The sequence below is a fragment of the Lycorma delicatula genome, chromosome 1, assembly GCF_047948215.1.
Source record: "Lycorma delicatula isolate Av1 chromosome 1, ASM4794821v1, whole genome shotgun sequence".
Lineage (NCBI taxonomy): Eukaryota > Metazoa > Arthropoda > Insecta > Hemiptera > Fulgoridae > Lycorma > Lycorma delicatula.
In genome coordinates this window covers 36,572,647-36,595,638 of record NC_134455.1, presented here as the reverse complement: position 1 = coordinate 36,595,638, position 22,992 = coordinate 36,572,647, and the positions used below count along the sequence as shown (strand labels likewise).

The 22,992-nt window shown below is 32.0% G+C and overlaps 1 protein-coding gene across 1 annotated transcript in view; it reads left to right on the top strand.

Annotated features, from left to right (window-relative positions):
- The window catches only part of LOC142317476 (uncharacterized), a 92,687-nt gene that overhangs the window by 54,695 nt on the left and 15,000 nt on the right, over positions 1 to 22,992 (top strand). Inside the window, exon 4 of the mRNA XM_075354042.1 lies at positions 14,431 to 14,644. Coding sequence (XP_075210157.1) covers positions 14,431 to 14,644 — 214 coding nt within the window. The remainder of the gene's footprint in view (positions 1 to 14,430; positions 14,645 to 22,992) is intronic.

Sequence of the window (22,992 nt, the reverse complement as noted above, 5' to 3'; positions counted from 1 at the left end):
AATTTGTTGGTACCAGCGTTAAGAGAGGGAAAATAAAATAATTTATTTTTAAATTTAGTATTTTTAAGCGATTAAAAACCATAATGAAATTAACTAAACATAAAAGTACCGTAAATTTACAATAGGATTTGAACATAAAATATTTTTAAAGATATTATTTATATTATTAAATTTTTCATAAATACATTCGTAGGAAAAGAAAATAAAAATAGAAGAAAGTTTTTATTAAGTAGTAATTTATTTTTCAAGGAATTTATATTTTAAAAGGAATGATGCAGATACGAAATTATTTGTATTCAAATAAGTAAATGATACAGTTATAAAATTCATTTACCATAAATTCAATCAAAATAGTATTATGGAAAATGTTTAAAGATTTTAAAGAACAAGTAAGAAGTAACTGAAGAGCTCTCTACATAATACTCTTCAAAATTATATTTATATAAAAGATAATGATGATAGATTTTATTTTATTATGGTAATTGTAAGGGATTATGCTATTGTAGTTGAAAGAATTAGGGTACTGATAAAATATATAACGTTATAAATTGGTATTTATTTATAATGTATTATTGAAATAATTTTAACTAGCAGTATACCACTAAAATAGTGAGCAAAGTTAAATAAAAGTTAACGGTTAAGAACATGAAACAAAATACTAGCTGTATTTAATGAAATTAAGGCAGTTTTTTTATTGAAGGATATTCACAGGTGAGTTAGTCTTTATTAGAATGTAAGTGTTTATCCGTATCTATTATAACGTAATTAAATTTATACACATGCCTGTGGAGCAAATGAGTTTAAATTAACAATAATAATAATAATTAATTAGAAAATTATGAATAAAACTCCCTCTTTGAATCAAGAGACCTTGCCGATAGTGAGGGAGCTTGAGTGCTCATACAGAGCAGCTAGCCCGAAGGTACATCCATATCAGAGAGGTATCTGTTGAGAGCCAAACTAAGGAATGATTCCTGAAAGAGGGCAGCAGCTCTTTCAGTTATTGTTAAGGGCGTAGGTCAGAAGGATTTAAACGGCCATATCAACATCACTCAATCATACGCAGTACTCAGAAGTACTGCTTAGCTGAAAGCAATGGAAAATTATGGTTGTTTTTTTTTCCAAGAAAATGTAGTTCTCTGCATTTTCATGTAACAAAGATAGAGGCACCTTCCTTGGTAAAATATTCCAGAGGTAAACTAGTCCCCTGATCGGATCTCCGGGTGGAGACTACTAAGGAAGGGGTCACCACTACATTAAAAAATAATATTCTACGAGTCATAGCGTGGAATATTAGAAATCTAAAATGGTTGTAGGTTAGAAAATTTAAAGAGGAAAATGAATAGGTTAAATTTAGATGTTGTAGGAATTAGCAAGGTTTGGTAGGAAGAGGAAAATGGCTTTTGGTCACATGATTTTAGAATGATTAACTCAGCATCAAATGAATGCAGGAGCAGGAGTAGGTTTCTTTTATAAAAAACAGTTACTTTTATACAGATTTGAATACTAAATCGTGGATGCCGGTGTTCTGTGGTGGTTGGGTTTCAATTAACCACACATCTCAGGAATGGTCGAACTGAGATTTTACAAGATTATGCTTCATTTACGCTAATACATATCCTCCTCACTCATCCTCTGAAGTAATACCTGAACGGTAATTCCCAGAAACTAAACAGGAAAAGGAAAGAAAGGAGTAGTTTCTTAATGAACAAGAATGTAGGAAAGTAGAGTATTTCAAAAAGCTTAGATGGAATCATTGAAATAAGGATAAAATCAAATCTAAGTCGATGATTGTTAATGTCTATATGCTTACAACTGCCCATAATGAGGATGAGGTTGAGTGTGTATACAAAGAAATTGACAAAACAATTAAACACATAAAAGGGGATGAAAATTTAATAATAATTGGAGATTGGAATGCAAGCATCAGAAAAGGCAAGGAAGGAAATATTGTGGAGGAATATGGACTGGGCAAAAGGAATGAAAAGGGGGACCGAATTATTGAGTTTAGCACGAAGTATAATTTACTAATTGCTAACACCCAGTTTAAAAATCATAATAAAAGAATATACATATGGGAAAAGCCTGGTAATACTGCAAGGTATCAGATAGATTATATCATGGTTTATCAAAAATTTAGAAATCAACTCATCGATTGCAAAGCATATCTTGGAGCAGATATTTATAGTGACCATTTAGTGACAATGAAATGTAGATTAGGATTTACAAACTGGAAGAAAAGGTGTCAGATAAGTTGGTGGAATTTAGAAAAGCTTGAGAAGAGGAGAAGAATGTGAGAATGTTAAAAAGGAATTTCTTAAATCAGCAGAAGCAAACTTAGGCGGAACAAAGAGAACTGGTAGAACCTTGTAGAACTGGTAGAACCATATATCAGAGGATATATGCAGCTGATCAATGAGTGTAGAAAGTATAAAAATGCTAGTGATGAAGAAGGTAAAAGGAACTATCAACAGTTAAAAAATATTATAAACAGGAAGTGTAAATTAGCAAAAAAGGAGTGGATTAAAGAAAAGTGTTCAGAAGTGCAAAGAAAAATGATCATTGGTAAAACAGACGGAGCATATAGGAATGTAAGGAGAATTTTGTGCTACATAACTTAAAATTAATAATGTGTTAAAGAAAGATGGTACACCGATTTATAATACGAAAGAAAAGATCGATAGGAGGGTGGAATATATTGAGAGTTATACAGAGAAAATGAATTATAAACTGGTGTTATAGAGGAAGAAGAGGAAGTTGAAGAAGATGAAAGTGGTGAAACAATACTGAGATCTGAATTTAAGAGAGCATTAAAAGATTTGAATGACAGAAAAGCTCCTGGAATAGACTGAATAACTGCAGAATTACTGCTCAGTGCAGGTGAGGAGATAGATAGATTATACAAACTGGTGTGTAATATTTATGAAAAAGGGGTAGTTCTGTCAGACTTCAAAAAGAGTGTTATTGTCATGATAACAAAGAAAGCAGGAGTAGATAAATGTGAAGAATACAGAACAATTAGCTTAACTACTCATGCATCAAAAATCTTAACTAGAATTATGTACAGATGAATTGAGAGAAGAGTGGAAGAAGTGTTTGGAAAAGACCAAATTGGTTTCAGGAAAAGCATAGGGACAAGGGAAACAATTTTAGCGCTCAGATTAATAGGAGAAGGAAGATTATAAAAATACAAACCAACATGCGTGGCATTTATAGACGTAGAAAAGACACTTGACAATGTAGACTGGAATAAAATGTTCAGCATTTTAAAAAATGTAGAATTCAAGTATAGACATAGAAGAACAATTGCAATTTATAGTAACCATACTGCAACAGTAATAATCGAAGAAGATAAGAAAGAAGCGGTAATAAAAAAGGGAGTTTGACAAGGATGTTCCCTATCCCCGTTCCCCTGAAATCTTTACATGGCACTACCAGTTAATTATGTTAAAGAAAAATTTAGATCCGGAGTAACAGTGCAAGGTGAAAAGATAAAGATGCTGATATAGTAATTCTAGCCGAAAGTAAAAAACATTTAGAAGAAACATTAAATGGCATGGATGAAGTCCTACACAAGAACTACCACATGAAAATAAACAAGAACAACATGAAAGTAATGAAATGTAGTAGAAATACTACACTGAACTACACTGAACATAAAAATAGGAAGAGAAAAGATTATGGAGGTAGAAAAACTTTGTTATTTTGGAAGTAGAATTACTAAAGATGGACAAAGAAGAGCAATGTAAATTGCTGACTAGCACAGACGAAACAAGCTTTCAGTCACAAATATAATTTTCTTACAACAAAATTAATTTGAATTTCAGGAAAACATTTTTGAAAGTATATGTTTGGAGCGTAGCTTTATATGGAAGTGGAACTTGAACAATCGAAGTACCTCAGTAGAAAATATTACAAGTCTTTAAAATGTGGTGTTATATGAGAATGTTAAAATTAAGATGGATGGATAAATTGATAAATGAAGAGGTGTTCCGGCAAATCGATGAAAAAAGAAGCATTTGGAAAAATATAGTTAAAAGAAGAGAGAGACAAATAGGCCACATATTGAGGCATCCTGGAATAGTCACTTTGATATTGGTGGGACAGGTAGATGGGAAAAATTGTGCAGGCAGGCAACATTTGAAATATGTAAAACAAATTGTTAGGGATGTGCGATGAAGGAGGTATACCGAAATGAAACTACTAACACTAGAAGAGAATCTTGGAGAGGTGCATCAAACTAATCAAATGACTAATAAAAAAAATGAACAAAAAATGTATTTATAAGTTAATGTTATATCAGTATATTTTTTTTAAATATTAGCTTAAAACTCTCTATTTAATATAGCATAGTCTAATTACCCTACTTATTGATTATCATTAAATTAACTTAAATCATAACTTTAACGTTATTAACCCGGATAGTTTATCATTATTATTTCTCCTTAATGATCTATAGTTATAGTATATAGTCTATAGCATCTCAAAATAATAATTGTAAAAAAAAAAAACACCATGCACAGTTATAGAAAAAATCTAATATACCAGAAGTTAATGTTCGCGGAATTCTATAATTATGTAAAAAATAAAAACTTAAATGAAGATGTAAAATCTAGCAATCATAAAATTAGAATAACAAAATCTACATAACTTCCTTGTACGCCTATTAAATTGCATACACACATTTTTTGCTGGACTTCATTTAAACTTATTTCATTTGAAAGTGAGATACGATCCTCCAATTCTTTAATAAGTGAACAGTTACACAATTGCCAAAAAATATTAGTTTTTGTTAACATAAAATATTTATACAATTATTAATTCAACAATCTCTTACATGAAATACGAGTATTAAGACAGAGTAAAATTTCCGTTATTACTCGTATTACTAGTTCAGTATTATTCGTATCTTCGTGAGTTGCTGATTAAAAAAAGTTTCAGATTTCTGTGCCGTATAAATAAAAGTTAATAATATTTAAACAATTCCGGTTAGTTAACTCCTGTATACTGGGTTACAAATGTTAATTTCGACCTTACGGTGTAAAATATTCAGTTTTTATTATTGGATTATTTGATGAATAATCAAAAATGAAAATAAACACTCATACAGGAAAAGAAAGATAACATGAAGAAATATATATCAAAAAAACGACAAGAAGATGAAGAAGAAGAAACAGGAAAAATAAAAAAATTAAAAGAGGATGATGAATATAAAGAGAGAAAATTTGAAAACTAGAGAACGTGTACACAAATTAAGATCAGAAGAATTATATCAAACCAAAAAGTGATTAAATGACTGGCAACAAAAAACAAATAAACGAAATTAAGGTCAACTCTGACTTAGGGAGAATATTGTCTGACAATATCAGAGGAGTAATGAACTAAAAGATAAGAAATTTTTGCAATTTATTAAACATCACTTAAAAACTTAAAACTGTAGGATCAGAGAAATGACAGTTGGTTTTATGTCCGAAGTACAGTGTTTTGAATTGAAGTTTTTTAGAATAATTTGTTTTTGTAAACTTTTTTTATTTATTAATGATCATATTAATGATAAAATTCAGAAGCATTCCAAATTATTCCTAAGAATTTTAAATAATGGGGAAACATTTCAACAAATTATTTATTTATATACTAACACGCAATTCTTATATACTTAAAAGATATAAGTATTTATATACTTAAAAGAACAATAATACATTATGTATTCGATAAAAATAATTTTATTTTTATTTTAAGTAAAAAATTATTCTAAATTTTATATTAGCACGTGGAGATTCTCCGCATGTAGCAAAATCAACTTCTACAGAAATTTCTAATTCACTTTTGCCATAGTAATTTTTAATAATGTTAAAAAAAAGAACATTTTTGTTAACTCGATATATTTTTTTTAAATTTTAGTCTTTTTCAAAAAGTTTTGATTTCTAAAATATCTTATATTTTTTACGGGTTACAGTTACTCTAAAAGTGATACAAAAAATGCTGCAAAAAAACAGCGAAGTTAAGATTGAAGAAATTAATTACTACTTAATTTTGTTTAGAATACTAACGCTAGACTTTTACGTCTTTTTTTAAGCACCCAGTCAAAGGAAATCCTCTAATCTAAAATTATCATTTCCATTGCTGTTATTACAACAGCGTACTTGTTACACGTAACTAAAAATAATGAATTTAATTAGGATTTAAAAACTGGGTATTATTTTTCCAAACGAGTAGATATTTATAATTAGAATGAACGAGCTGATTATATTAATTGTTATGATTACTAAACTTTCTCTTCTATCAGGAGCGTTAGAACCAACCACACTTAATAATAAGCCCATAATTATCAAACAAAAACCTCAACTGAGATGACCAGGAAACAAATCTCAAACAATCAGCGAGTATGTGAAATAAGGCTTCATAAATTAGTAAATGCAGAGTTGAAGGCAAAAAGGAGGAATCGATGAGGTAGGAGTTCAGAGGAACCGATGGAGAGGAGATTAAAATGGGGATAGCTCCGAGCTCCGCCTGAGGTCTCTGATAGAGATTTTTTGACGTAAATGCTTGTCCGGATGCCTAAAAGAACAAAAAAGAAGTTAAAATAACAAAAGAATCTTCTTTTTTTACAATTTCTGGTTATTCATTCATTAATTACGCAACTTTCCAGCATAATATTATCCACCTCATATTAACGCAAACCAAAACTATTATCCTAATAGATTTAAATGCTACTCTTTTAATATTTTATGTGTAGTGTAATCAGAAAATATGAGAAACGTGTCTTATAATATTTACAAATTTTAACCTAAATTAAATAGCTCAGCATGAGGTTCAGAATTTTGCTGTTAGTAAATATTGTACTAACCAACCGGGTTGGTCTAGTGGTTAACGCGTCTTCCCATATCAGCTGATTTGGAAGTCGAGAGTTACAGCGTTCAAGTCCTAGTAAAACCAGTTATTTTTACACGGATTTGAATACTAGATCGTGGATACCGGTGTTCTTTGGTGGTTGGGTTTCAATTAACCACACATCTCAGGAACGGTCGAACTGAGAATGTACTCTTCATTTACACTCATACATATAATCCTCATTCATCCTCTGAAGAATTATCTAAACGGTAGTTACCGGAGGCTAAACAGGAAAAAGAAAGAAAGTAAATATTGTACTGTATTTAATAATAAATCAGTCTCCTATATCAGTAATTAAATTGTGTGTGTGTGTGTGTGTGTGTGTGTGTGTGTGTGTGTGTGTGTGTGTGTGTTTTGATATTTTGCAGCTGTTTACAGCATCAGTTTTAATTACGATACAGAAAAGTTAACCCACTTTACTCCGTCTCATATACAGTACTGATGGCCCAGATGTGCTAACTCGATAGATTCCGCCGTTGATGCTGACTATAGGATATGCGGATCACGATTGCTGACACTGCTGTACAGTATGATACTTGATGTTCCTTATAGGAGTTAATACTACCCCATCTAACCAATTATAATTTACAATTTCACATTATATAAACTGTAGCCTCGTTCACACACGCGCACGCACACGCATACACACACACACACACACACACACACACACACACACACACACACACACACACACACATATATATATATATATATAACTTATAACCCTTTAAACCTATATATATAGCTTTAAGCATATATATATATATATATATATATATATATATATATATATATATATATATATATATATATATAGGTTTAAAACAAAAGAAATATTGACCAACGACATGATTTATGTTAGTTAAAACATATCCCCATCACCTAAAAATTAAAAGAATTAGAACTATTTATAATATAATTATTTTAAACAGTTCTTTATACATTGGTAAGATAGTACTAAAAGCGTATGATACGTTTCCTTCGGTAAGATTAGGGATAACTTGTAGATTCAAAAAGTTTTATAAAGTCATCTCTATGTATTTTCTGTATTTAGCGTATTTATTTCACCGTATATATAAGTCATAACCATTAAATATGGCTACATGTGTAGCGGATGTTTTTGAAAAAGCTTTACTTTGTACACCATTGTATCGATAATTTTTCTTCTGGTTATCATGCTTTTACAGTACTTCAGGCGAATTTGCAAAATAGTTTAAATACTAGTTTAGTAACACGGCTGATGAGTTTACCTGGCAATGAGAACGAATTTGATTTTTTATTATTACTTCCAGTGTTGTACTTTTTTTTAATAAAAAAAGGCCATTTATACAACTTTTTAGAAAGTTTTAAAAAAGCTTAAAGAAAGAAGCTTACTTATTAGAAAGTTTTAAGAAGCAAAGCTGCTAAATTCTTGCAGGAAGGAAGGATTTAAGAAATTATTTGATATCCATTCATGACATTTTAACCTGAAAAAAAGCTAAATGATTCATTTATGAACATCATATTCAAATATTCTTTTTAACATTTTCTGTGACTAATAACTGAATTTCAGAAACTCTCAATTTCAGGATTCATTTTTAAACCTTCTGGAATTTGCCATAAACTAGAATTTCTTGATTTTCAAGGTCCTAGTAAGTAATAGGATAAGTAATAGTAATAGGGTGTAAGTGTAATAGGGTTTATTTATTTAATTATTTATTGTAATGATATCGGCTGCTATGGTCCTTTTTTTTGTCTTCAGTCATTTGACTGGTTTGATGCAGCTCTCCAAGATTCCCTATCTAGTGCTAGTCGTTTCATTTCGGTATACCCTCTACATCCTACATCCCTAACAATTTGTTTTACATATTCCAAACGTGGCCTGCCTACACAATTTTTCCCTTCTACCTGTCCTTCCAATATTAAAGCGACTATTCCAGGATGCCTTAGTATGTGGCCTATAAGTCTGTCTCTTCTTTTAACTATATTTTGCCAAATGCTTCTTTCTTCATCTATTTACCGCAACACCTCTTCATTTGTCACTTTATCCACCCGTCTGATTTTTAACATTCTCCTATAGCACCGCATTTCAAAAGCTTCTAATCTTTTCTTCTCAGATACTCCGATCGTCCAAGTTTCACTTCCATAAAAAGCGACACTCCAAACATATACTTTCAAAAATCTTTTCCTGACACATAAATTAATTTTTGATGTAAACAAATTATATTTCTGACTGAAGGCTCGTTTCCCTTGTGCTATTCGGCATTTTATATAGCTCCTGCTTCATCCATCTTTAGTAATCTACTTCCCAAATAACAAAATTCTTCTACCTCCGTAATCTTTTCTCCTCCTATTTTCACATTCAGCGGTCCATCTTTGGTATTTCTACTACATTTCATTACTTTTGTTTTGTTCTTGTTATTTTCATGCGATAGTTCTTGCGTAGGACTTCATCTATGCCGTTCATTGTTTCTTCTAAATCCTTTTTACTCTCGGCTAGAATTATTATATCATCAGCAAATCGTAGCATCTTTATCTTTTCACCTTGTACTGTTACTCAGAATCTAAATTGTTCTTTAACATCATTAACTGCTAGTTCCATGTAAAGATTAAATGGTCCTTAGCTAATTGAATCTCAAATTACTAACATGAGCGTGATTGGAAAAAGACCACAGGAATTCATAATCATCGTCAATTACCTAAGTAATTCTAGGCAGAGATCGTATCTGCAAAGTAAGATTTTGCTATTCTCCTTTCAATCGTCTCTTATAACATGCAAAAAAAAACACAAGAGCATTGACGACTAAACTATATTGACGAGTTATGCCTCGTCAACATAGCTGTAAAAGTATGCGTTTACAGATGTACAACGGTATCTTGGTATAATTCTATTATAGAATAACGCATAAATATATACATTTTAAAGAGAATATTATATTCCTTATGTTTAGTCCGTTTAATTTTTTTGGTAGACTATAGAAATTCAATCTCATTTTCTTTTCTTAAATAGATTTTCGAAATGAATCCACAGATTTTTATCACTAGTATAATACAAAAAAGGATATCTATAATTTTTAAAAAAACTTTCTGTTAATTTTATATTGAAAATTCATAAATGGCCATAGTTTTGCAGAGAATGTATTTCTTAGTTTGGAAAAGGAAATTGAAAGTTTAAAGCTGTTATTATGTATCTCATAATGAATTCCTTGAACTATGTTGATGAATTACTTTTAACTTAATTCATAAATCTAGCATCCTAAAAATGAATAGAAAATATAACAAAAAAAAATTAATGTCATACAGATTAGTCATTTCTGATTTTGTCATCAGGGAAATGACAAATTATAAGCTGTGGTAATATTTCACGAAGTTCTTCTATCTCTAATGATTAAGGAACTGACTTCATTTATCTCAGTAAACATTTTTGAAGAGGACAGGTTAATACACTTCTATTCTGCAAAATATTTTACATATTTTAACATTTAAATTATATCGCCCTCATATTTTCTGAACCAAATGTATTTCTAGGAAAAAATGGGTTGTATCTTTTCAGTTTGTTTATTTCAGTTTATTGAATATATAACACCTTTCCCGTGAATTTATCTAATTCGAATTTTCTTTTATGTAGTATATTTTACGAAAGAGAGTTTTCATGATAATTTAAATTCTCTTTGTTTACTTCTGTTTATATAAATTCAATTTATTTTTATAAAAATATAAAATTCATTAACTCTAGTTCTATTCTTTACTTTTAGCCTCAAAACTACATTTTAGTAGCTTTAAATCAATGCATACTTTCAACTTACACGTATCGTATAAAAAAACCGAAAATAATTAATAATGATATTTTAAAATATTATTGTCAGCATTTTAATGATTTTATTTTCCTTAATATAAGTCATTTTACGAGGGTAAGTCAATTATTATCCGCAATGTAGTTATAAATTTTGTTGCAATACAAATAGGAAACTTACATGTACATAATTTTTCAACATAGTTCCCTTGCATTTCAACGCACTTGGTCCATCGTTGCACAAGCTTCCTGATGCCCTCATAAAAGAAGGTTTTCGGTTGAGCTGCGAGACAGGAATGTACCGCTTCTTTCACTGTTTCATCCGAGGTAAATCGACGGCCCCTTAATCCCTTTTTGAGGGGACCAAACAAGTGGTAGTCAGAAGCGGTAAGATCAGGACTATACGGAGGATGAGCCAGTGCTTCAAAGTCGAGTTTCTGGAGCGTTTCAGCAGTGTGGGCAGCAGTATGTAGACGGGCATTGTCGTGCAAAACACAACACCTTTCGACAGCAATCCTCGGCGTTTGCTTCGAATTGCAGGCTTCAGTTGGCAGTAAGCATCTCACTGTAATACGCACTGTTTATTGTCGTGCCCCTTTCCTCATAATGTTCCGGAACTGGACCTTGTGAGTCCCAAAAACCGTAAGCATCAGTTTTCCTGCGGACGGTTGGGTCTTGAACATTTTTTTGCAGGGCTAATTTGGATGTTTCCATTCCATACTCTGCCGTTTACTCTCCGACTCGTAATGATGGATCCGTGTTTCGTGACCGGTGATGATTCTGTATAAGAAGATGTCCCGTTCGTTACCATAGTGATCCAAATGTTCTTGGCAGATGTCCAAGCGCGTTTATTTATGCGACTGTGTGAGTTGTTTTGGGACCCATCTTGCACAGACTTTATGAAACCCAAGTCTGTTGTGGATGATCTTGTAGGAAGAACCGTGACTAATTTGCTGACGAAGTGCCACTTCATCAATAGTTACTCGTCTGTATAAGAAAACCATGTCACGTACACGTTCAATGTTTTCCACATTTGTGATGGTAAACGGTCGTCCGCCTCCTTCGTTGTGCGTAACACTTGTGCGATCATTTTTGAATTTTTCAATCCATTCGTAGACACTCCGTTGCGGCAAAATACTGTTCCTGTACTGTACCGAAAGTCTTCGATGAATTTCGGCCCCTGATACACCTTCCGACCACAAAAAACAGATCACTGAACGTTGCTCTTCTTTGGTGCAAATAAAAAGCGGTGCAGCCGTGCTTAACGGCAGGGCAGCGATAATGGAACTAACCTAGCAGCATCAAATCTGCCCAGACATAACAACAATTAAACAACGCATGTGTCTTCTACGCAACACGACAGTATTACCAGTATAATCAAAAATATAACTAAATTGCGGATAATAATTGACTTACCCTCGTATTAATATATTAAATTATAGTAATATTTAGATAACGTATCAATTTGTTCGTTTCTGAGTAATAAATCATTCGAAAACACATTTATTGTATAAAAAAAAAATTGCTAACTCAAAAACAATTTTAAAATTTGTATTAAAATACATACAAACAATTTCACACAAAATATATATTTTATTGCTTCATATAACTGATTTTTTCCTCATAATTAAAGTATTTTACTAGGGGTTATCATCATTAATGATTACTAATCATTATAGGATCAGCAATTACTTTGACGTGATGTGTCCACATATTATTTGAGATTCAATCCTTTTCTTTTGTCTTCAGTCATTTGACTGGTTTGATGCAGCTCTCCAAGATTCCCTATCTAGTGCTAGTCGTTTCATTTCAGTATACCCTCTACATCCTACATCCCTAACAATTTGTTTTACATATTCCAAACGTGGCCTGCCTACACAATTTTTCCCTTCTACCTGTCCTTCCAATATTAAAGCGACTATTCCAGGATGCCTTAGTATGTAGCCTATAAGTCTGTCTCTTCTTTTAACTATATTTTTCCAAACGCTTCTTTCTTCATCTATTTGCCGCAATACCTCTTCATTTGTCACTTTATCCACCCATCTGATTTTTAACATTCTCCTATAGCACCGCATTTCAAAAGCTTCTAATCTTTTCTTCTCAGATACTCCGATCGTCCAAGTTTCACTTCCATATAAAGCGACACTCCAAACATACACTTTCAAAAATCTTTTCCTGACATTTAAATTAATTTTTGATGTAAAAAAATTATATTTCTTACTGACGGCTCGTTTAGCTTGTGCTATTCGGCATTTTATATCGCTCCTGCTTCGTCCATCTTTAGTAATTCTACTTCCCAAACAACAAAATTCTTCTACCTCCATAATCTTTTCTCCTCCTATTTTCACATTCAGTGGTCCATTTTTGTTATTTCTACTACATTTCATTACTTTTGTTTTGTTTTTGTTTATTTTCACGCGATAGTTCTTGCGTAGGACTTCATCTATGCCGTTCATTGTTTCTTCTAAATCCTTTTTACTCTCGGCTAGAATTACTATATCATCAGCAAATCTGTTAAAAAATGAATCTGTTAAAAAATATAAATAAATCCAATTATTTTTTGCTATATTTATATTTATGAAAACAAATTTTATTTATTTATTTTTTTTGTTTTTTTTTTGAGGAATATGTGCGCCCACTTGAACGAAAAACATTACATTACAAAATAACTTTCTTCATGAATTGATAAAAAAAATAAAAATACATCAGAAAATAAGATAAATACTTAAAGTTTACAAAACCTTTCATAAAATTTAAACTTTCATTACCATTTCGATTGTATGCGCTCTCCCATAAACCGCCAAAATGGGGAGAAACGGGTGGTATAAATGACCACTAAGTGAAAATGAAAGTATTTCCGATTTAAATTTATCTGCTTTAAAGAATTGATATAAATTGTAGAGGATATTTCTAGCGCAGTAAAAATTAGAGTCATTGTCAGAAAGCATTTGAGCAGGAATGCCTCTACGAGATATAAATTCTTTAAGGCCGCAATAAATGCTTGTGATGTGAAATCAGTCCATTTCTAAGCATATCGCCTTTGTAGCAAGACAAATGAAAAGAGTGATATAAATCTTACCCAAGGACTTACATCTCTGCTTGCCATAACATATTATAATCGGATCACTATTATCTACTACAGAAGTAAAGAAAGATTGAGAGGGAGTCACTCTATCACATGGTAGTTGATCAAGTTGTTGAATTTGTGTTGATGCAGTAAACTTAAAATAAGTTAAACATCTATGAATGACTGATGGAATAGTTCTTTTAGCATTTAGTATCCAGTACCTTTGACGCAAAGAATGGTGTGTTATGCATAAAACTCTGAATAGTTATACATATTACATGACATTCATTAATGTTATATTTAACTCGTATATATTTAGTAGCTTAAAAATGCCTCATAAATATATATCATACAGATTAATTTTTTGTGCTAACTTACAACCTAAATCAACAACAAATCATTTTTTCAGCTAGATTCAATTTCTTCCCTTCTGCCCATCCAGATTAAAGATTTTGCTTTTTTTTAATTTTAAACTGAAAATTTTCCCTTTATAAATTTGGACCATGATGTACAGCTTGTAAAACCAGCACTAGCCTAGAAATCCAGAAGTACTGTTGTTGTACGTTGTAAATCTGAGGTACGTTATAATACATCAAACATCGCTAAAAACAACCAATCCAAAATTCATTACTTTACCAAAATTAATCATAGCAAGATATAGTTACAGTAATTACATTTCTTACCTTTTTTTTTACAGCAAGTATCATGGATTAGACGTCGTGATGCTCATATCTTAACTGTCGATAGATATACATTTATAGCAGATGAACGATTCCAGTCATTTCTTGTTGAGGCATCTGATACATGGACGCTACAAATAAAATATGTTCAAGCAAGAGATGCTGGAGAGTATGAATGTCAAATAAATGCAGAGCCTAAAATTAGTCATGTTGTCACGCTTCATGTTGTCGGTAAGTATATTTAACTTCATTGTTAGCTTGTTTTATTAGTATACCTGCCACTTCTCCTCTTATGAATTTAGTACACCTATGAATATAATACAGGAATATGTTTAGTAAAATTCTAATACCAATTACAACTAATATGCAACCATTCCATAACTAAAACAAACTTTAAGTTGTTTAGAGAGAAACTATCAGAATTGGTCTAAATCAAACAGTACATCCTCCACCCCTACATTCTAATCACCTCAATGTAAAATTAAAATGATCTAATATGTAGCAAATAAAAAGTCAGGAACTGGGGTCCTTTCAAAAGTGGCTAGGTGAGCTGAATCTACTCTGTAATTTAGAGCTGCCAACTCAATTGCAGCATATGTAACTGTTTAATCACAAGCCATACACTATAAATGATACACTTAATATCATTTTCCATTCTTGTAAATGAAGAAAGGTATTTATTAAATTATTATCTATATGGTAACTGTTATTATTACCTTATTTCAACCAGCACCATATAGTACATTAGCAATTTCTATTGATGAATACCAGTTGTCAGTTATGACGTTTCTGTCGCTGTAAAAATATTTCAAAAATTACGGTCGATGGATTTTCTTGGATGCATTGAGGACGGTCAGTTCGATCATCAAAGCAAAGTGTGATAATAAATTTTCAAATCTATTTCTACACATAACACAATGAAAAATATTCATCCTGTTCCATCAGTAGTCCACATTACTCATGTGTCTTCATGATTAGATTTAAAGATTGCCAAGTAAAAAACCAAACTAACAAAGGCCTTCATTTCAATAAGGTCTGTATCATGCATATCTGTAGCATTTGGATTTTTTTGCAAATTTTGATCTATTTGAAGTTTTACATTAGTAAAGTGTATGATTCTGTGTTTTAGATCCCAAGTTTCAATTGTTTTTGGTTTCGAATAAGGCACACACACATTGTTTTAGTCCTGGAAGCTGGATCATGATATTGTGCTATTGAAATCTGGTATTTCTTGTGTAGAAACATTCAGCTGACCATTTAAGCCCATTTTTGCTGTAACAAAAATAACTATTGCTGTCTCGAGGATCAGAAGTTATTTCACTGTCCGAACCATCTTCACTTTGTTCAGATAAAGTGTTGTAATAACTTTCAATAACATAGTATTTATCAATGTCGAGATCATCTATATCACTAAGGTCTTCATAAAATAATTTGACAGTAAACTATTTATGACTTCAGGATCATCAGTTGAAGCATTGCTAACACTAGGATCACTATTCATTGTATACAATTAAAATAGTTCCAAAATACACCACGAAAAATTTAATTATGTTTTACAAAATAATAAAAGTTTATACCACTAAGGAAACGTATTACAACTTATAACAAAAAAACGACTTCTAACTTAAAAATAATGAAAAAAGAATGTAATAATTAAAAAATAGACTGCACAAAAAGCAGTCACTCACTACGAGGTGTGGTACACAGAACCAACAAACATTAGAATACAGAAGCGTGCAAAACAACTGACACAAGGGACCACAGGACAACAACACTACACTAACAAGCACTGAAGGTTATGACTAAAAATGGCAATTGAAAAAAGAGAACATGTGCAAAAGATATTCGGGTGGTGGATGCAATGAAACAGTTTATGTATGAGGGACACCATTTCAAAATACTCGAGCAGAATGACATACCTTACTTTGTGAGTAAGGAACTTTCTATGTAAGGAATTGCCTTGTCTCTAAAAAACTCATACTAAAGCAATAACCTACCACACACAAATAAGAAAATGAGTAATAATAATCACAGAAAGTGCTTTTTATCCAAAATGAGATATGATATAAATTTTGTACAATGTAATGAAATTTTTTGAAGAATCCTACTTATCTCAGTTTTATGCCTACTCTCTCAGTTTTATGCCTACTCTCATTTATAATTTACACAAAGCATATTTCTAAAGTTGGCATAGGTGAGTTGTTGTTATTATTATACAGAGCGTTTCATAATGTTCTTCGGAGTTTCGAATATTCATTAACAAAACCTATTTCACTCATAAGAATAAAGCAAGTACTGTACGAAAGAGTACTTCAAATAGTTTTTTCAACATATACTAGGCAGTTAGTAAACCATTTGCTCGCTAGGCGTCGACAGTAGAGAAAATGGCTGCCACGGGAAGCGAGAAGTCGTTTTGTGTGTTAGAATTTCACTTGTCAAAGTCAGTAATTTCTGAGCAACGTGCGTTTCGGTTGAAATTTCATAAGGAGCCACCATGTGACAATTCAATTCATGCATGGTATAAACAATTCAGTGAAACTGGTTGCTTGTGCAAGCGAAAATCAACTGGTGGTCCATCAACCTCAAAAGTCAATGTCGAACGTGTGCGTGCAAGTTTCATTCGCAGCCCGTCAAAATCGACTACGGCTGCAGGCAGAGAATTAAGAATTCCGAAAACAACAGTGTGGAGAGTTCTCCGTAAACGTTTATTATGCAAACCGTAAAGTAAACCCTCATAACGTGCGAGTTTGGGGAACTGAAAACCCACACGCTTATGTGGAACACATTCGGGATTCTCCGAAAGTTGTTTATCCCACCAATGACGCACGATTTCGCTGAGCTAAAGGATCGCATAATAAATGCAATAAGCTACATCGAAAATGACATGTTAGAACGAGTTTGGCAAGAGCTAGACTCGTGTTGATGTGTGCCGTGTCACCAGAGGAGCACATATTGAACATTTATAAATTTTAACAAAAACTGTTTCAATTCCTGCATCACTTCGTACAACTGTAATTTAGGTAAGTGAAATACTTTTTTTGTACTGAATTTTTGTAACTCATAAGTACATTATGAAACGCTCTGTATATTGTATCTGTTTTGGTCCGATTTCTTGACTGAACCTTAATTATTTTTGGAAAAGTCAACTCTAATCAGAAATCACCAGAGATTTTTAATAATGTAACATCAATAAATAAACCTTTCTCTTTTGCTAATATTTTTAATTTCTTTTTAGAATTTTCTTTAATTCGTTTTAAGTTTGTTAAACCTTTCTCTTACTAACCTCACACGTTGTTCATATATTTGCAATTACATTCCATTTACGAAAGATATAAAATAAATAAAAATCTTCAGATGAAGAAGAATCTACAGAAATATGCCCAAAACTTAGAGATATTCATATTAATAATTAAAAACTGGAGAAAATCAAAATTTATTTCTTAAATAATGTATTATGTTTATAATCATTATCATTATGTTCATTAATTATTTGTACCTAAATAGCTATTAAATAGTTTTAGTTCAGAGATAAAATAAGAGGTTAAAATTGCAATTTTTAGACTTTAGGAGTTTAGAGAAACAATATGTTTTGGTTAAGAAATATGAATCTTCTTATTATGCCAATATCTCAAAGATTGACCCATAAAACCATTTTCAAAATTGATGTTATTTATTCTGCTCATTCATCAGCTGCCAACAAAAGCTATAAATTCTATTTTAGTTATGTTTACAGAATCCTTCAGAATGAATTTGATAAGCTATCTAAATGATTAGAGTGAAAAGCCATTTAGCAATTATTGTTAGATATTTGTAAATTATAGTAATTTTATGTCATATTCATCAGAAAACTCCACTTAATTAGTTATAAATTTTGGTAAACCAATAGAAAGATATAAGTACAAACAAAAAAAATTACTATTTTTCTAATAATTTTCACCTTTACACTAATAAACAATGAAAATTTGATGTGTCTGTTCTTTGCATTAATTCATAATGTACAATGTGCCATGCATTTGGTATCTACAATATGATATGCTATTAATAGATTTGTTTGAATAAATTTTTAGGATGCTTTTCTTAAAAATTGAAAATATTTTGTTGTTTAATTTACCTTGATCAATCTACTTCTATCTACACTTGTTAATAAATTTTCCATTTTCCTTTGATAAATAAAATATTCCAGTTACTATATTTGTATTATTTTTATTTAAGGAGTGATCAACAAGGACGTATATGTTTACTATTCATTTATTCATACTGACAATAAGGTGATACCAAACTACAGTTACTTAATTTATGATGAGAGATGAATAGTAATCAATCAGTGCTCTTACTTTTTTTTTGTATTTGAAAATGACCATTGTTATATTTATTTTTTTATATTGCTGAAAGATTGCTTAAACTTTTTTAGGAAATCATATATAGATTTTTAGATTATTCCATATCACAGATAATACTTCATGATTTAATCTTCAGAAACAATACATTGACATTTGTGATTGATTTATTCAGTCACTGAGTCTTGAGAGACCCATTGAACCTGAAATTAATACAGATAAAATAACACTGTAATTAAAGCTTCAGTCAATAATAAATAGATAAAATGAAAAATATGCATGTGTTTTATATTTATATATATATATATATATATATTGAGAGATTGCACATGTAAAAATTCTTACAAATATAATTTATTTACTCTTTAATAACTTATAATGTACAAAATTGATCAATTATAAATAGTAAAATACAATTCCAATTTTAATTAAGTTTAAAATAACTAATAGAAACTAATACAAAATTGACAATAATATAATCACAAATTCAAAAATTCACTTAATGCAAGAATTATTCACTTTTAATGATGATTACAAAAAGAAACTAACTTACACTTTATAAATTAATAATGTCACTTTGAGCCCTATTCACAAAGAGCTCACCAACTAACTAGCTTCTACCTAAGACAACACACTACCCAAAACTGAATACTTGTGACACACCTTTTGCTCGTTTGTTACCACACACTCTGTCCAATTGCTCTCACACTGATCACATTTATGGCAAACCATACTCATATTTTTCACACACCCTACTAAACTGAAAACTAACTCCACTGGTCCTTGGCAGTATTTATATCTCCAGGCCTGGAGCACCTTTAGCCGATCCTTTTGCTTTTACAAGCATAATGTTTTCTATTGACTGCACTTTCTATACTTTTCTATAAATTCTTTCTCAAAAGAACTTCTTTGTTGTTTCTTATAGATTTTTATTTTTCATTTTCTCTCTTTCTTCTTCTGGAAGTTTCTCTACTTGTTACAGTAAATATTTTGATTATAGAGTAACAATAAAATATAATATGTAGTAAAATATAGAATCAAAAGAAAATAATAAAAATAAAATAGAATAATAATAACTTTGAAGAAGTAAAAGCTTAAAAGAAACAGATTAATAAATAAAAACAATAATTAATTAAAATATACACTGTTCTGCAGGACAAAAATTAATAGCACTTCAAAAATAAATAATTATTCTCATTTCCAAATTACATGGAAGTCATTCTTCCAAAAGATCTTTTTAGAAAGATTTTTTTCTGTGTACCGAATACACAGTTCTTCTTCGGTGGAGTTAATTTCAACACTGTTGTTGGTCGATGATCTTGAAGTTGTAAGGAAAACCTGTAAGAATGTAGCTGATTAACATATTTGTCCTCAGACAATCAATTTGCACTTTTTATACAAATAATTTTTTTTTTTAATAATATTTGTATCAACTTCTAAGGTCATTAGCTTTCATCACACTGTTTAAATAGAACAAATCACCAATAGCATTGTGAGATGTAAGAATGTATAGAGCCCTTACATATAAATAAAACATTAAACAAACGCAAAAATTTTTTTAAATATCATGTAAATTGTGAAAACCCTATGTTCAGGTGTAAACGGCCTTCACACAGGTGATCTTCAGTCAAATATACCACAAAACTGACTTTTGTCAAAGCCTTACTCATATGGGTTAGTAACCTGCTGGCATAAAGGTAAACAACTAAATTGTATTATTTACTTCGCCACTTTCCAAATCAGCAGCAATATTATTTCTTAATCCATACCCTCTTCTGAGGTTTTCTTACATTATACACTATGAGTACACACTATTTGTCACATATACTACACATTAGTCTTTCTTTGATGGTAAACGTATATGAATTTTTTATTTTCTTGTGATCGATTCTGAGTCTGGTCAACGCTTCATGTTCCTGGCATGTCAGTTTCACATTGCTCTTTGATTTATATGGAATAATTTTAATTGCATTCAATTTGGTGTATAGTCTTCTTCATTCATTAGTCCACGTGTTCCTGACAGTGTTGGTAAAACAATTTTTAACATCTGCCACTCAAATAGGGATTATATCAGTATTCTCACAATTTGTTACCATTCTGGCAGCTTCATCTACATTTTCATTTTTTGATATGCCAGCATGCCCAGGACTCTACACAAATGCATATCGCTGTCTCATTTGATTTAATTCATATAGAATGGACTAGATGTTTGCAACAAGGCCATCCTCAGTGTTTTCCACATAGCAGTTGATGAGCTTGTTGGAACATATAAGCTTTCTGATTAGAAGGAGTGATCTTTTTTTTTTTTTACTTTTCCGGATAAATCAAGATTTTTACTCATTACAATTGGTGGCGTTACAATCGCAGGTTTGGCTGGTTTTTTAAACTGTGCTGGTGCGTCTCCCATGTCAACGGCGTCAGTCCGGGAATGAGCCTTCTCATCTTGACTTTGTTTTCTCTGATGAGTCGACTCAATCTTTGAATCAATGATTCTTTTAATCATTGTCGCAAAACTTGGTGCCATCGTGTTAAGCAACTGCTCCACTTTAATTTTAGATGTGGAAGGGGCAGCCGCTGCTTCTGCACAACAAGTCGATGGTCGAGGTGTACGCTGATTAACAATTTTCTTCGCTTCAGGATAACTGGCCTTCTAAAGCGTTTTAACTTCCTGAATGGTCCTTTCTAATTTATATATAGGGCAGTTCCTTGAACGACAGTTGTGCCCTTTACAGTTAACGCAGATTGGAGGGTCTACATGGATCACCCTCATGTGTTTTCACTCCACATATACATATTTCCTGCGCTTCACATCTAGCTGCAGTGTGTCCGAAACGTTGACACTTCAAACATCTCATCGGCTGCGGAATGAATGTCCGTACATCAAGCCGATGGATGCCAGCTCGCACCTTTTCAGGAAGGTTCGGCCTATTAAATGTTAAAACATGCGAGGCCGAAGGAACAACTTCACCATTTCTTTGCATGGTTAGTCTGCGACACTGAGTCACTCTACACTCGACATTTCTTGTACAATTTCTTCTTCTGTACAATTTAGAAGATCGCGACAAACAACAACTCCTCTGGATGAGTTAAGTGTGCTGTGCAGTTAGACAGAAACCACAAATTCACCGATCTTCTTCAACGCCTGGACTTTCTGGCTTTGCATGTCGTTGATGGTTTCAACATGCAATCCATTATAAGTTTTACGAATTTCCTTAACAGGACCACAAGCACAATTAGTTATTTCTCTTGCTATTAAGAATGGACTTACTTTTTGAAAGTTTCCATTCTCCTTTGTAATAATTAAAAATCTTAGTTTGGGAACAATGTTTCCAAACAACGACTTTTTCAATTCCCTACTGATTTTGTCAGCATCTCTCTTGATTTTATCTGACTTCTTACTCTTTTTCCTCTTCGTTTGTGGCGAATCGGAGGTTTCTAAACGAGGGTGTTTACGTTCACCTTCTGCCACGTTTGTTTGTTCAATATTCATGTGGGTTTTTCCCTTCTGTAGCAAGGCTAGCCGGCGGGGGTAACACCCCCACTCCAGGGCTACTAACCTTGGAGGTCCGATCCGGTACTCCGGTGGAACCGGCATATGTCCTGGCAGAGAGCGGATGCGCACTGACTCCAGGCTCCTACTCACCGAAATTTTCAGAGCTCCCATGCACCGACATACATGGGCACCATTGCTATATGCTTGCCATCGGAGGGGGCATGTGGACAACGGAAGGGTCTCCGTTACACCTGCAATAACATTGACCCTGGCCGCCACATCGACAGCTCTAAATATGGTATGTGTCCACTTCCTAATCATTTAATTGTTCATATCCTGCAGGTAGCCGAAAAGTCCCATCCATCTGGTGACCTAAAGATGTAAACAGGTCAAAAAGAGTAATATATCCGAGGAATTTACTCGGAGCCCCGTTAGCCAGCTATATGTATTGTACATAAGTACAGCTGTTGCCGCCCTGGACGTGGAACGTAGATATTGTGTTTCGGACGTGGGGATTACCTACCTCAGGGCATTATTATTTTGAATACTAGATCGTGGATACCGGTGTTCTTTGGTGGTTGGGTTTCAATTAACCACACATCTCAGGAATGGTCGAACTGAGAATGTACAAGACTACACTTCATTTACACTCATACATATCATCCTCATTCATCCTCTGAAGAATTATATAAACGGTAGTTACCGAAGACTAAGCTAAACAGGAAAAAGGGCATTATTATTATTATTAA